Source organism: Clupea harengus, chromosome 23, assembly GCF_900700415.2.
Source record: "Clupea harengus chromosome 23, Ch_v2.0.2, whole genome shotgun sequence".
NCBI lineage: Eukaryota > Metazoa > Chordata > Actinopteri > Clupeiformes > Clupeidae > Clupea > Clupea harengus.
This window is the reverse complement of record NC_045174.1, coordinates 7616941-7632591: the sequence shown is the minus strand read 5'-3', so window position 1 is coordinate 7632591 and position 15651 is coordinate 7616941. Positions and strand designations below refer to the sequence as shown.

The 15651-nt window shown below is 40.9% G+C and overlaps 2 protein-coding genes across 5 annotated transcripts in view; one reads left to right on the top strand and one right to left on the bottom strand.

Annotated features, from left to right (window-relative positions):
* Nucleotides 1–6036, bottom strand: part of LOC105888873 (myosin phosphatase Rho interacting protein) — a 41102-nt gene extending 35066 nt beyond the window's left edge. For 2 of the 4 annotated variants that reach the window (XM_031561324.2, XM_031561323.2), the window contains exon 1: nucleotides 5069–6036. In XM_031561324.2, the coding sequence (XP_031417184.1) occupies nucleotides 5069–5191 (123 nt within the window). In that variant the 5' untranslated portion in view covers nucleotides 5192–6036. The remainder of the gene's footprint in view (nucleotides 1–5068) is intronic. The other 2 variants (XM_031561325.2, XM_012814632.3) reach the window with 1 other exon arrangement.
* Nucleotides 6037–6708: 672 nt separating this feature from the next.
* dhrs7cb (dehydrogenase/reductase (SDR family) member 7Cb) lies at nucleotides 6709–12843 on the top strand. Its single transcript, XM_012814679.3, has 7 exons — nucleotides 6709–6855; nucleotides 7853–8045; nucleotides 8794–8906; nucleotides 9906–10116; nucleotides 10530–10622; nucleotides 11068–11253; nucleotides 11974–12843. Exons 2-7 carry the CDS (start codon nucleotides 7892–7894, stop codon nucleotides 12183–12185), a joined length of 969 nt encoding a protein of 322 aa, XP_012670133.2. The 5' UTR covers nucleotides 6709–6855; nucleotides 7853–7891; the 3' UTR covers nucleotides 12186–12843.
* Nucleotides 12844–15651: the final 2808 nt, after the last annotated feature.

Here is a 15651-nt window from a genome sequence, read left to right as displayed (position 1 = left end):
ACTGATTTATTTCTCAATGCTGCATAAAAATTAAAAAACATCCTCAGCAAAGGAGTGGGGGGAGTAAAGGAAAGCCTTGCATGAGATCTTTAAGGGAGAGAGAACAGCGTGGCCTGCAAAATATTAACCTTAACGACAAGTGTTATTGCACAGTGGTTCAATGGTTCATCTCGCAAAGTTTTAGTGTTAGTCATTTGACTGTTGGGAAAGGGAATATCTCAACAAGAAACGTCCGAAATAAAATAACTGCTTACTGCCGATCAGCAACTTGTGGAAAACTTAAATGTAAAACTGGATAGCGCCAGTGATCAACCTCCAGTTTGTGATTGTGTGCACACCTGACAAGCCTCTGATATTTAAAATAGCTCACAGATTTTGCCCGATTAACTAATTTTCTCCAGGCCTCTTCCTATAAAAATAAAGAAAAGAAAAAAACAGCTAGAGAAAAACAAAACAAAAACACATCTGGTCCCATAGCATGCGGTGCTGGGGAGCAGCGGAGCCAGGAGAGGTCCGCCACGCCCTGTTCTTCCTCCACACATTGAAGACCAGCTTCCTCTCTGCCAGAACTCCTGTAACCCCGTGGCCCTCCAGTCGGCATCGGGTTTAACTTCCAATTTCCTCCCGGGCCGAGGCTCATGGGAGGAGGGGGGGGAGAGAGTAGGGGGTGAGGGGGATGGAGGATTGAAAGAAAGGGGGCGCAGGCCGGTCCCTGCGGACCGCTTTATCCCAGCATCCACCTCACCTCTGGATGCACTCACAAGGCCTCCGTTAGCGCACAGCAACCTCCCCCTCCCCCCTTTCCCCAAATGTCCCATGTCCCACGTCCTGACCCCCTCCCCATCCCTGCCAAAGTCAGAGCAGAAGCTTCAGAAGTGGGAGTGACCTCTGAGAAACTCTTGCTCCGGTTTCCCAACCCACACTTCCTTTCACAAGCCCCCCACCCCCCTTACACACGCACGTCCACACACACGCACACACACACGCACACACACACACACACACACACACACACACACACAAACACACAAACTCTCTCAGCTGACTCCCATCTTCTCCTGCCTCCAACCACTCCGAGAGCATAGACATAGTAGTTACAGAAGATAGAATGACAGGGACTAGGCTATCTGGTCTTAATTACTAAATAGGCTGCCTTTGAGGACCAAACGGCTCAAGTTCAAAACAACAAAATAAGATGTTCAAAACAAAGTCACTCTGCAAGCACTCTAGCCCATAACACTGAGGTAGGGTTGGAGTTTTTTTTTTACTTTGCCAAACCGCAACTCCATATGAGCAACATGCTGTAGGATCCTCTATCTAAACAGTGGTAGTCTGCCTTTACTGATGCCCATTGATATAGGACTTCCAAAAACATCACAGCAAAATAGGATGCAATATGAAGACCTAACTACTTGCCTAATGTTTTAAAAATGTGTTCTTTCAAATGGCATCAATATCACAGAATAGTGATTGACTACACTGCCATTTGATTGTGCATTCCTTCATCACTGAGTATTATGTAAGTGCCTGTGTATGCATCTGATCCCTAATGGGCATCATCCCATTATTCGATCCAGTCTTGAAACGATGGTCAATACCGTCCTCCTAATTAAGCCTGACAGAGAACAGCAGGTGCCATCCATCAAGCAAGTTTTCACTCATTGGGAAAAAAAAGTGGTCAGTATCAGACCTATGACATGATCTGATCAGCAGCTCCTTTGCACTTGCTACCATTCTGGCTAACGGTTAGGTTTTTCGTTCTTACTGTAGCACATTAGACTATGCTTGAGTTTCTGCTTAGATGCATGAACTGAAGTCAAAACTAAGATGATTCCATCCACCATAATGTTACTGAGTGCTGCTGTAATCTTAATGGACATTGATGAAAATAGAAGCATCCTCAAAGTTTTCCTCTACGGGATAATTGTAGTGTTGATGTATTAGTGTATAGTGTTTTTCAATCGATCACTTTCCAGCAATGCATTTTTGGGATCTCGATTACAGAAACTGAATTTTCTTTTTTTGATGACTCTTATGCAAACCAAAGAGTGCAGCTTGTGCCGTCACCGTTTCAGAGCCTTGAAGTGACCCTTTGCTTAGTCCCAGGGGGATTATCCGGTAATGCAATCCATTAGGATGACTCAGGAGGTAGCACAGGGAAAGGGTTAAGTGGTGCTAATCACACACAGTACACCAACTATGCACGTGTACGGGAAGAGGCTGACGTTGCTTTTCAGACCTTAAGCCACGTTAAAAAAAGCCATCTGGTCCAATTGCATGGGACCACATAAGAAACTATAGCTGCTGTTGGGCCTGGGAAATCTCCCCCCATTCACAACTTGTATGTGTTTTTGGAGAGAGGATGGGGTTAATGTTCGTCATCGTGATCATTAAATCGGACCCCCTGTGAGGGTTGATCTTTCAGATGAGGTTTTCCGAGGCTTTCGACCTCTGAAAGTGTTTCTTCAAGGCAGAGGTACAGTGTAGGATTATGTACAGATAAACAGAGAACACGATGACAGCAGATGCAGAAGTCCAGAGCGTGAAACGTCCTCAGCGCACTTCTTCTCCCCTCTCATCTGTCTAATGATACGGCCAACGCCTTATACGAAGCTGTCAGTAGCTTGACCCATCGCAACAGGTAGTGCGCTTCAGACGACTTTGAAGTGCTGTCTGGACAATATCCTGGATTTGTTGCAATACTGAAGAGCTTTAGCCAATGGCAAAGCAAAAGAATTAAAGTCTCTAGAGGTCCAGACACAATTACCACAGTGCGCTTAGTCAACGTAGTGTTTTAGGATGCCAACTAAGGGCAATGTCACCTAGACTTAAGCATTTGAAAGCAAGCAAGAAATATACGATTGGCAAAACAGTACAGCCATTATGTGCGTTAGCTCAGTGTCATTAAAATTAGAGCACCTTTCTTGAAGAAAGCTGTAAAAAAGAAATTTAATGAAAGTAGCTGAAGGTTAATTGTAACTTTTAACAACAAGTTGAACCTCATCCAAGGAATCGGAGGGATACTTGAGAGTACAAGCAGAACAACTCAGCACATCATGACTGAGCACGATTTAACTTTTAACCTTTATTTGTAAATTAGGAAAACAGGAAACTGCTCTATTTACATCCTCTATTCCAAAAGGCTAATTTAGCCAAATATGTCAGGGGTGACTACTAGAACTGAAAAAAAAAAAAAAAATGTATGCCGATATTTTTCGGCACAATATTATATCAATACAGTGGCACCAAGTCTTGTAATATAAATTCATGAAATATTATGATTTTATTTTATTTTGATGATTTTATTTTATTATGAGATTATTTTGATACATACGTCTACTCTGAAAACATTGCTATCAAGTCCACAAGATGGCACAAGGCCTTGTTCTTCTCTCGCGCCACCCTCTTCTTCTCTTGTGTAAATTTGAAAAGAAGTCGAGTGCAAATGTACTGCGTCACAATGGCTGCAGAGACTCCCAGTATACGAAACGTAATATATGTGAGAAATAAATCGCAATGCATCACAGAATCGAAATTATATCGTATTGTGGCGCAAATGTCATAATGGTATCGTATCGTGGCCTCTGTAGCAACTCCCACCCCTAGTGATTACATCTTTACTTCAGCCAGATTATTAGGCAAATAAAATGCTACTGTGCCTCACCAATCTGTATGGCAGTTCATTTGATTAATTAGGCTAAATATTAGGCTAGATACTGCCATTTTGATTCATTCCATGGATATATTTTATGGTTTTGGATTCTACTGGCTCAATAGATAAACACTGCATAGATAACTGGTGCAGACACCTTATACAAGTTTCTTCCAAAGGAAATCCTCTGTTTCGGACACGCCGCCCAACTAAACTCCTAGAATTTAACAGATGAGGGGTTGTGTCTACAACTGAATGCACAATTAAGTCCACTGTTGCCTTGAAAACTCAGACAAATCATTCTGACTTGTGAACGGCACAGTTTATCATTGCAAGCACAGATGGATGACTCGGCTCAAGACCATTATCCTGCTGTAGTCGAACAGGCAAGAGCCGCCAACTAGTGAATAATTAAAGTCGGCGGGGCAAACAGCCATAGCGTTGCTGGGAACCTTCTGTATACCTTCAGGTGGAAGCACAACTGCTCTCACAAACAAGCTTCCCCGCCAAAACATCTGCACTTGGTGTTTAAAGGCAGGGAGTGTAAATGTCACTCTCATGGCTCCAGTTGTTAAGTAAGTTTGCCACGGGCTGTCAACTGACAAAAAGGGGAAAAAATGCTGAGTGGAGACTACTGTTGGTTTTGAAGTACTGAGGTCCCCCCATATCTATAGAAACATTCCACTCACTTTTCTACAAAGCATAGGAGATAGATTGCGTCTGCTTGAGATAGATTGCAAGCTGTCTTTAGACAGTGAAAACATCAGCAAAGATTTGTAACTTAGGAACACACTAGATAGCAGCTCTTCAAAGGCTGCCTGTGTGTGTGATTAAATCCTTGTTTTTAAAACAAAACAATAACTTTATGATTACCTATTAGCCCCATCACCTTTCCCTTGTACTCTCAGCACTCAGATCTACCAGAACTTCATTTATCTCAGTCTAAATAGTCCTTGTTCTAGTTATTAACTCTGATTTAAACTATAAGAGTGTATTATTACTTCATATCTGACGGACACCATGAAGGTATAAACCACAGCCGAAGAGACAACAATTTTGCTGGCCATAACCGACTGTTATAGAATCATACTTAATGACAACCAATCATCTTATAACACCGAGATCACTTAGAAGTCTAGCTCTCAAAAACTTGAGGTTGCCTGGAACTTTAAGGTGCAGTGCTGTGGTAAAAATACCGACACTTACGCTTGCATACTGAGAAATATGATCACTTTTAACATAAAATACACAGCTTGTCAAACTAACATCTGTCAGCCTATAATGGTTACAAAATTTCACAAAATGGGGTGACAACTATGTTCATGCTGTTACAATGTTGCATTCTCTAGAATGCTTGGAATTTAAGAGAAGCTTTAACATGATAATATTCGTGGACCACAATAACAAATGATTTACCTGGTTCAGATCTTGGTCGGTCAACAGATGTAGCTCCCGAGGTTTGAAGCAGTTTTGACATTTACTTTTATTGAAAATGTTCGCTTGGAATTTCCTACAGGGATTCTCTTTAGCGGTGGACATCGTAGTTTTCCTTTTTGTCCGATGACTCGATATTTGACTGTTCCAATAGCCTAGATTGAATCACTCCGTTAATATCTTGTAGATAACTAGGCTATTTATCCCATTCGAATGAAGGACTCTCTGATCCCATGCATGATCCAAACCACGGGGTTAGTGTGATCTTCTGCTTCTTTAAAACGTTATTGTTGTGAGATTGCGCTTCGGAATGTATGAATGATTTAGCTATATTTCCCAGTAATCGATAGCTAGCTCGCAAGCTAGCTACCTTGTCTGTTATATGCTGCTTAGTCCATGGCCTGTCCCCACAAAGCCAGAAGGGAGCGATTAACAAGCCAGTTTGTAATCAATACTGTTACCAAGCAAGCAGTAAACAAAGCAATTCCCAATTCCTTAACATGTAATATCAAGCTCTGCAATTTCAGTGTCCATGGGAAAAATAAAGGAATCCAATTTCTAAAAACACATAATTGAGGTGGGGTTCCGTCAATTCCAATGGTAGCAATTGCTCATTACGAAGTTTACCACCGCTTCTTCATGAGCTAGCAAGTTAGCTCGCTAAAGAAATTTCTGCTGGTTGTTTTGCAAGGTTGTGAGGCTCCCAAATCCCGGTCCTCGTTTCATTTTACCTCCCGTCGCAAAAACATAATACACACCATGCAGTCCAACAGAACGAGTCTATCAAATAAGTATGTATCATTCTTTTTTTCTACAGCTAACTAGCGACGTTCCATAGTAGCCTGTATTTTCTCCCCTTTTTTCGGGCTAGTTCTTTCCCAATGGAGGGAGGTCGAGAGCACACAGATTTGCGGCTGAAATTTCATTGTATCTCGCGAGACTGCTCCCGAACGCCATCTTGCAAATAATGATATGGGTTATGGGAGGGGGAGTATCATTGCAGAGCTCGGGTTAAATCATAGGCCTATATTTAATACTGTCAGTGCCTTTAGATGTTTTTTTTTTTAATTGTTTCTTATATGTTAGAACGAATACAACGTATATATATTTTAATATAGAGGGGAGAGCCTAGGTAAGGGCTATTTTTTCTGGGAGGATATGTTTGGCCTGACGTTGTCATGTAGAACACCATCAAAGCGCAATTCAATTGTTGTCAGTGGAGTTAGCAATGTGTTATGGGCGCTTATGCAACTTGTCATTCAGGTTCATCCTATACATGGCATGTGTGTAAATTGCATGTCTTACCAACTAAATAGCCTGGCATAGCCTAATAGATTTATGAAAACAAATAGATTATAATCGATCCTAATTTCTCAAATGTTTATTATTATTATAATTATTATTATTGTTGTTGTGGTAGCTTCACACAATTTGATCTACTTAACATACTTTGCTTTTGTCAATTCCTCAATGCAATGTTTGTTTCTCCAGTCGGCTACAAAGACTTTTTTGCAAAGTGTTTAAGGTCATGCACACAAATGCTATCACTGACAGTGGTCATGCCCAGGATACTATTCATACAACATACATGAAAATAACTGAGTCAGCTACAGTCTATTAAAAGAACCAGGGCTGCCATCAGTTGCTGCAACTGCCCCGCACAGAGGGGTCTGTGAATGGAGGAGGAAGCAGGCATCAAGCGGGTTACCTAATCGAAGGCAGGAAAACAACAGCCTTTTCCAGTGGAGGATTAACTCCTTACGTACACAGTAAGTGAACTGAGTATAATCCAGCTAACAAGTGAATATGCGGTGGCTGTGCAATGGTCATTAATCATGCTGTAGCCTTCTTTGCTCACTCTTGGTCTGCCAGGAATGTGCTTAACAAACATGCGTTTCAATCTGTTTTCTTCTTGAGCGCTTAAAAGTATCACCTACAGTTATTTTCAGCTCCTGTTTTCTAATGTGTAAGTAGACGTAGACTTGTCTCTGTCCTTGTTTGCTCTCCTTGAATATCCAGTGACAGTATCCTGGAGGTGACATACTGGACGACATTTTAAGTTATGGCTTAGTCTAGGCCGACATATATTTAGACTCTGTCCTCAGACACACTGTATGCTAACAGTGAAACAGTTGCTACCAGAAGGACAAATGTCGCTCTACATAGACAGGGGAAAACCTGCAGGGTAGTCACAGAATTCTACTCAGTACTGTTTATTTAACTTAAAGTATGACAATCTCAACATTGTATATATAGAAACTGATCCCCAACAATGATTTTGTATATAAGTTATTCAAAACCTCTTTAAGGGTTCTATGTAAAAAGTGGATTCTATTAATAATGAAATTAACGTCTCCCTAACCGAGTGGAAAAATGGTTGGGGGGAAAGGTGGAAAAATAGAGCACAACTCCTGAATGCATGATCTACATTATATGCTTTTTCCAGTGTGTCTGAGAGATCTGTTTGTAATATACACACACTTATTTATGTCACAACCACCCCTCAAAATGCCAAACAGCTGTTTACACAAAGAGTGGAACATGACCCGCTTATTATGTCTAATTATGTCATCATCTTTTTGGAGTTAGTTTTCAGGGAAGTTCTTCTTCTGTTTTTCTGTCATTTGGTCAGTCACTAATTACAATACCACATACACTCCAGAGCTTCTGAACCATACAAGAGGTTGGTTTCCTTTGCAGTTAACAGCGTATCACCCACAAAGACCAAGTTTGTTTCTCTTTCTCTTTGTGTGTTTGTGTGTCCAGGTCATTTCCCTTCCTCCTGCTCAAACTTGTCTTTCGGAGATGGGTGTTCCATCGGTGATGGTGCTGCCACTGTTGGTGGTAGTGATGGCTGGGATCTATTATGTGTACAATGAGGTCATCCGGTTCATGTCCAAGTCTGTGGTGCGGAACAAAGTGCTCGTGATAACAGATGCTGTGTCAGGGATGGGAAGCGGTAATACTCAGATTTATTTCAGACTCAGATTTATTACAGATTCATTTCTGCTGCTATATTGACGCATCAATGTAATTCGTTTTATATGCTCATGGATCATGCTTTTTATGAAAGTAATTGATTGATATGAGCTCTCATGCAGTTTACTGCATCCATAATTTGTGCTGATGGCTTTTAAATTGTGAATCCAACTCAGTCTCTGCAAAAAGTGCTCTGATTTTGAAATACTGAGCCTAATGGTTTAGTGCACAACGATTCAATTGTAGCACTTTCACCAGGGAAAACATTATCGTCTGGAGTGCAATGCACACATGAAAACAATGCAAATGTCATTGTACGTGGTGACGCCCTCAGGACTCAACACTGCAGAGCAGCATTCCTGTCAATCTTCCTTTACTGTTTTTTCTTTTGTTCTATTATTTATTGCTACAGGATTCACATGAAGATTGAAAGATAAAGAAAGAGTTTTTCCACACGTAGAACCAGGTCATATCTCAGCACTTCAGTTTGGGCAATAACAATGATTTCTGTCATTCATTCAAGGATTTTGTTAGATTTTTTTTTTTTACAGTGATCCAGACAGAATGGATGCAGTTTTCCAAATCATTATCACCCCTTCCTCAACACCTGCTACTATGCTATGTTGTAACTCTGTATAAAACAAGAACATTAAGCTAGTCATTTTCAAATGTAAATGTTACTAGTGTGAACAACCACTACATTATATTTTTCCTCCTATGTGTTTCAGAATGTGCCAGAATTCTCCATAAAGGTGGGGCAAGGCTGGTCCTATGTGGGCCAAGCTGGGATAAGCTGGAGTCTCTGTATGATTCCCTGTGTAATGGTGCAGACCCCACTGAGGTAAGGGAACTTATGCATTGGGAAATAGTTGGAGATAGTAGGACTAGTCGGAATAGAGGAGAAAAGCGTAGTGGCTCCTATATGTTGGAAACAGAACTTCTTAGTTTTAGAGATGAAAATATGCATAGTGCTGGCTATATTTCCACAGCTTTGTTAAAAAACAGAAGTGCCTGCCAAATGGTGACAGTGTGTTTTAACAGTGTGGTTTGGATAACCTCAAAGCACTTTACCTGAGACAGACGCCATGTCTGTCCTACACAGCATCAGACAGGATATCCTGTGCATGCGACACACAGCCACTATGTCTGGACCATCTGAGGCTTCATCACGACCCTGATGATCCCCTGCATTCGTTTAGTCTCTCGTCTCTGGGATCTCAAAGCCCCTCTCTCTGTCATCTCTGTGTCACTGTTAATGCTTCCTCCTCCCTGGTCAACAATGGCAGGATATCCTTTCTGACAACTCTCTGTCCACTGGTACCTTTCAGATACACAGGGAGCCACCAGTGATCATGGATTTGAGATAATTCTTTGCAGGGAGAAATTAGAAAAACTACATTTCTAAATGTCTCTCATTCATGGAATATAGACAATCAAGTGCATATTGGTTTAAGGTCCAAAGTGTGAACTGATACACCAATGTATGAGGGTACTCGATGAATATAACATACTGTATGTATGATAGCATCAATATGACAGCTATTCAGGTTTTGATATAATTGGTTATTAGATCTATTTCAGCTTGTTGACCGTTTTGTGTATAACTTCAGAGTGTTGCCTTTGCAGTTACAATAACTTTACGAGACAGATTATGATTCATAGAGTTTTTAATTTGAATTTGAATTTTTTTCAACAACTTACCATGAAACACACTTTGTTCTTACATTTGCCTACACACTGTTTAGTCCTGCAGTGCATATACAGGCTCCATTTCCATGTGTGATGACAGCATCTGGTTTCCATCCCTGGGATGTGCACTATCTTGTGTTTCCTGCTACAGACCTTCACGCCCAAACTGGTGCTGCTGGACTTCAGCGATATGGACAGCATGGAAGACGTGGCTGCCGAGGTGGTGGAGTGCTATGGCTGCGTGGACGTCCTGATCTTCAACAGCAGCATGAAGATCAAAGCCCCCGCTCAGAACCTGTCCCTGGAGATGGACAGGAACATCATGGACATGAACTACTTTGGACCCATTACTCTGGCAAAAGGTGGAGCAAACATATGAGCTAATGCTGATTAAAAACATTAGGGTTGTTGTGGCTGAAACGTAAGGAGTGGTGTTCAGAATTCCCTCAGTGTTAGGTAGGATCTGTAGGAATGAGAAATGAAAAAGAAAAGAAAAAGAAAAACAAGTCACAGTTTTCAAACAAAGTCAACTAAATAATTGAAACATCAACTCAACACCCTCACTTTACTAACACATCATTATCTTTAGAAGAAATGGGGTTTACTACTGGACCTGCTTTTCCTCTGTACTCTAACCATGACATAGAACATATGCATTGGTTACATTCTAAACAGAAATGCTTGAGTAACATCCAGGTATGTCTAAGTAGGTGTTACGGACAGCGGAAGAATGTGTCTTCGCCTTTTAAATGTTTTGTGGCCTCACTCATTACAGGTGTGCTGCCATCGATGCTCTCGAGAAGGACGGGCCACTTCCTCTTGGTGAACAGCATTCAAGGCAGAATGGCGGTTCCATTCCGCACGTCCTGTAAGCTTGTTGGTCAACTCAGACCTAATACTTATGACTAGTCGTGATACCATAATATTCTGAAAAAGTGTGTGAAACCCTTAAAGAATCTCGTGAATTTATCATGTATTGCACATATAAAGGATATAATCTAATTTGTGCTCACTCTGAATGGTGATATATTTCACAGAGAGAATGCTGCTAGCTCATAACCAATGCAAGCTGTAATCTGAATTATATCTCACTTATAAATTTGACAATGTAGTATTTTAGTTCCCTTTAAATACATCTTTTTGCCTACGTTCACCTAACTTGATATTTATAGTAACATTTGTCATAGTCTTCTAAATATTTTTTACACCCTGCTATTACTAATCTCCACGCCCTGGCTGTCAAGCTGTGATATATGAACAGCTGAGTCACACATATGTTATTGACTGCTACCCTGGCGCGTTTTACATTCAAGATGCTGCCTCCAAGCACGCCGTCCAGGCCTTCTTCGACTGCCTACGGGCGGAGGTGGAGGAGTTAGGCATATCCGTCAGCACCATCAGTCACACCTTCATCAAAATTGCACCCTCCTCTTCCTCGCCCTCACCCTCTCCAGCCTCCTCCTCCTCCTCCTCCAAGATTTCCAATTCCCTGCTGGCCTGTGAGTAATAACCTTCCCCCTCTGAGCCAGCCTGTGGTTGTCTGTCAGGCACATCATCAGTTCAGCCACTTTATTTATGCAGTTTCAGGGAGGTCACCCTCCCATGTGCTGTTATAATGAAAACAATACTAACCCATCATGGTTAGCATGTAAAACACCAGGAATGGCTGCCCAGTCGGCTTTTTTTTACCCGACATGACGTGAAGCATTTACTTTGTCATCCTGAGGTGTTTTGTAACAGTGTATAATTGGGGTTTGTTTTTGAGGGAAATAATTAGTTAGCAACCGTGTGACTCGGTAAGAGAAGAAATGAATAGCTGTGGTATTAAGATGAGACAACATTCACAAGGGAGGTGCCCGAGTCTATTTGGAAGGGCAAAGCATGCTAGTAGGTAATAGACTACTTATTGATTCAAGTCTCGCCTTGTTCAGTCTGGCTGCATGTGTAGACAGGGGTTGTTCATTCAGTGATGAATTCATACAGCTAGAAATGAATATGAAACAGAAAAACCTTACAGAGTGCGAAATTGCTCTTTCACATTTACACACTAAACCACTGACATTATAGTTAAAATCATAATAATTTATGAAAACATCATATGATCATATTTGTATGTTTGTGGTGATGAATGTGTAAAACCTCAATAAAAACACTGACATCATATCATGATCAATCACATTAATCACTTGATTCTTTCATTTGCTGCCTGTTGTTGCCAGACATTTTCAGAAAGCTAAATCATGGCGTGACCCCTGAGCACCTGGCCAATGAGATCGTGCAGACGGTGAACTGGAAGCGAAGGGAGACGCTGCTGGCCCACCCCATCCCTCAGCTGGCCCTCTACATTCGCTGCCTCCTCCCCAGCGCCTTCTTCTCCGTGGTTGCCGCCGGAGTGAAGGATGGAACCATGGCAGAACAACTGATGAAGTAATGAAGTGATAGAATGGGTAAAGAACAAGCAAAAGTCATGTAGCAGAGTACTAAATAGTAGACAGCAGTTGAGGGAAATACGCGAATAAAAAAATGAACAAATCTCATTGGTTTATGTTCTTCTACTTATAACTGGGGAATATTTGCTGTATTTTCTATATGCACAGGCTAAAGGTTACCAAAAACAACCCATGACACATTACATATTTTAACAGACACTGTGCTAGACTATCACTGATACCTAGCACTAAACTGAAAAGTAGAATGAAGGTTAATTTATTTCGTTTTATACCGAAGTCCTTATAATGTCTGTGTTTAAAACTGAGCTCTGCTGTGTACTTGATTTGTGTCGATGTCCTGTAGATGGCGCCAGATTCTTTCTTATGGCTGTTGACGAACTTGCTGAATCACTGCTCACAGTTTATGTAGATATATAAAACAGTATCGTAATGCTCTGATAATCAGCCTGGCTATCTGTGATCAAAATGCTTTCCTCGAAGTTAATTAATGTTGAACTATTTGGTGCCTCGTGACATAAAATATTTCTTAAGTGACCATTAATAAGTGTAATGTGCCGTGGATTTATAAATAAAATACAGTGCTTTAAGGGATGTTGTTCTGTTCCAAAAGGAATGGGATTAAAATGCTTTTGCCTATGACTTTGTCTACACGCATGTGACTGGGCTACACACGTGTGTGAGAGGGGCATACAAATGGGACTAAATCAATTGTTCTTAATTATTGAGATGTCTTAAGAGGATAGGCCGACTCTCGTGAACAGAGGAACCACGAAATCCCCACCCGGACAAAAGCCGTACAGAAAGAAAATAAATGTTTGATGCCGCGCAGAATTTGATGCACAATCAGTTGGAATATAATTATGCTGACAGTAAATTATTTTTGAAAAGAATGTCATCGATCAAATGACATTCAAAACAAAAACACAATGCAGAACGCGGAGAACTGGGCGTTCCTCAAACCTTGCCCCAAATCTACTTCATTGACATTCCGAGGATATCAGAAAACCCACCGCACGTATTTTAAGTAGCCAAACTGTGGTGAGCGGTAGCTTAGTCTCGCTGCTCATGTCGTTTCTGTGGTGTAACATCTTGAAGCCCGTCACTCACCGCGCAGTGTGATCCTAATGAACACAGGCTGCTGTGTTCTTATGTAAATTCCGCACTGAGATGGATCGGCAGCCCCAAGTTGAAGTCCAGCTGGCCTTCGAGGGTCTTTATCTGGCAGGTCATTTACCCCTCTGGGATTTGACCCTTTTCTTTTTTTCTCCTTTGTACGAAAATGGGATCGGATTCTGACAGCCGCATGAATAAAGCCAATTTGCCGATATCTGGGAACAGAAATTTACATTTGACTCAACCATGTTTGAGGAAGGTGTGTTCGCGGTCTTCTATCTTCTTCACTCCCTGTATTTCAGTTTGATATAAGACAACCTATAGCACCTACACAAACATTCGATGAATTTTGAGTTGAACATCAATCAACAGAGAACTTCACGCACACCATGAATGGAATAATTTCTCACGCCACGTTGATTTCTGAAAATGATTCAGAAATATGAGTCTCAATATCTATATGCAGGTTTTAATTGTCATGCTTTGATATACCAACTTCCTTTGATACCCAAAACACTCGTGGACTGAGGTCCTTCAGATAAGGACAATGCTAGTGTGCATAAAGGCGTGGTTCAAACAGCACCATCTTTTGTCAGACAATAAGAAGTTCTTTGCAGAACCATTTGGCTCATAAACTACGTCCAAAAAAGTTCTACAACCTTTTTTCCCCTCCAAGACCATATGATTGTCTGAAAGCTAAGGGACGGGATGACAAATTCAAAGAGTACCTAGGTGGGATATTTTTCGCCACAAATGGGCCTGGAAGTGAGGGGGGTGAATGACTCTTATTAATATTTAAAAGGCAGTCTTATTGATGGAGCTGTGATTTACGGGGGTTATGGTAGGTGCACGGTAATGATCGCCCCCGCACAGTGCTCAGAGCACACACAAAAAAGCTGCTAAAAGCTCTCCATCAACTACAGTCGCTATCCTGACACCTGCCTCACTTTATCCATGTTTCATGGGAAGTGTTACACACCCTTGTTCAGGCTGTCCGCCCAAAGGATATGCTTTATTTCCATCAGTTTTTCAATAAGATGAGCGTTTTATTGGAGTCATTTTACTGTAAATTGTTATTCTGTATTTCTTTTCAGTTCCTGTTTCATTTAAAAACAAAGCCTATAGTCATATAGTCATACATACATTCATACAGTCATGTATTTCTCTAATGCATGGAAAAGTTGATAACATGTAGCCAGATCAGATATTATTCTCTTGAAACAAGGAAAATAAAAAATACCCAAATATGTAGTCCTTGGATCTTACATTACCACGAACAATGACATGACAAAGTGACGCAAGACATGGAAACGTTGCCATTGTCCGATTTTAAAGGATTGCTTTTCTTTTTCCAGATTAGATTTTAATCTGGAGATCTGAGAGTGCAGTAATCTTTGATTAAACCTCACTACTTGCGAGCGAGCCTTCCTTACAAGAATTCTTAGTGGAACGACAAGGGCTTTCAAGGTTTTTCATTTTCTCTCCAAAGCAAGAGTTAAGTGCTGCCGCGAACCGGAGAACGGAGATTAGGGAAAACGGAGTTTCTCCCTAATCCCCGGGGCCACCGTCTATTCAATGCAAAATGTGGACCGTGGACGTGTGTCCCATGTACTGTAACATGTGAGCTCCAATTCATGTGAGAACCGTGCGTTATTTGTCATATGTGCTCAGTGAACGCGCTCTGAGCTACAAGAATTACAGAACAGATGTTACATTGTCATACTCATTAGTGACCAACATTAATGATAATCCCTTTAATTAGTGGAATTAATTATCACAAATGACAACAGCACACGTGAACGAAATGGACACAATTAAAAAGTGCATTAGACAGCATCTTTTATGCATGATTAGTGCCAGATTTCTTAATTTCAGAACCTCTGTCTTTTGATTAAATCAGTTTAAAGTCAAACCATGACGTTCATTTTATACGTTACATGTTTTGTTGATGTGCCAGTCTCAGTTAAAAAAACTAAATCAAACTCAGATATTACTTCTTCAATAGTGAAGAAACAGGCTGCCTTTTCATTTCTCCAAGTAACAAATCATAAGCAGAAGCCAATAAATGTTAGTGACTGATTGTTGATGCAAAAAAGTTAGTGTAGGATTGTTGATGCATACTTTAAAACATACTATTTCTAGTATCAACATATAGACTCTCAAATTCCCATTTTGTAGTTCCCACAAGCAGACAAAATTATTTACAGTACACATATCGTCTGGAGTCTCAATGTTGTGTTCTGAATTTCTGCAACATTAGCCAACATAAAACTCTATGTTGTTGAGACTGGCTGATGATGAGAGAATGGTCAAAGCTATTTGTTTGCAAAACTC

Excerpts from the sequence above, each read along its gene's own strand:
- dhrs7cb (XM_012814679.3), top strand. The coding sequence starts at position 7,892 with ATGGGTGTTCCATCGGTGATGGTGCTGCCACTGTTGGTGGTAGTGATG. Across the intron at positions 8,046-8,793 it reads TGTGTCAGGGATGGGAAGCG|AATGTGCCAGAATTCTCCAT; the intron begins GTAATACTCAGA and ends TATGTGTTTCAG. Across the intron at positions 11,254-11,973 it reads TTCCAATTCCCTGCTGGCCT|ACATTTTCAGAAAGCTAAAT; the intron begins GTGAGTAATAAC and ends TGTTGTTGCCAG.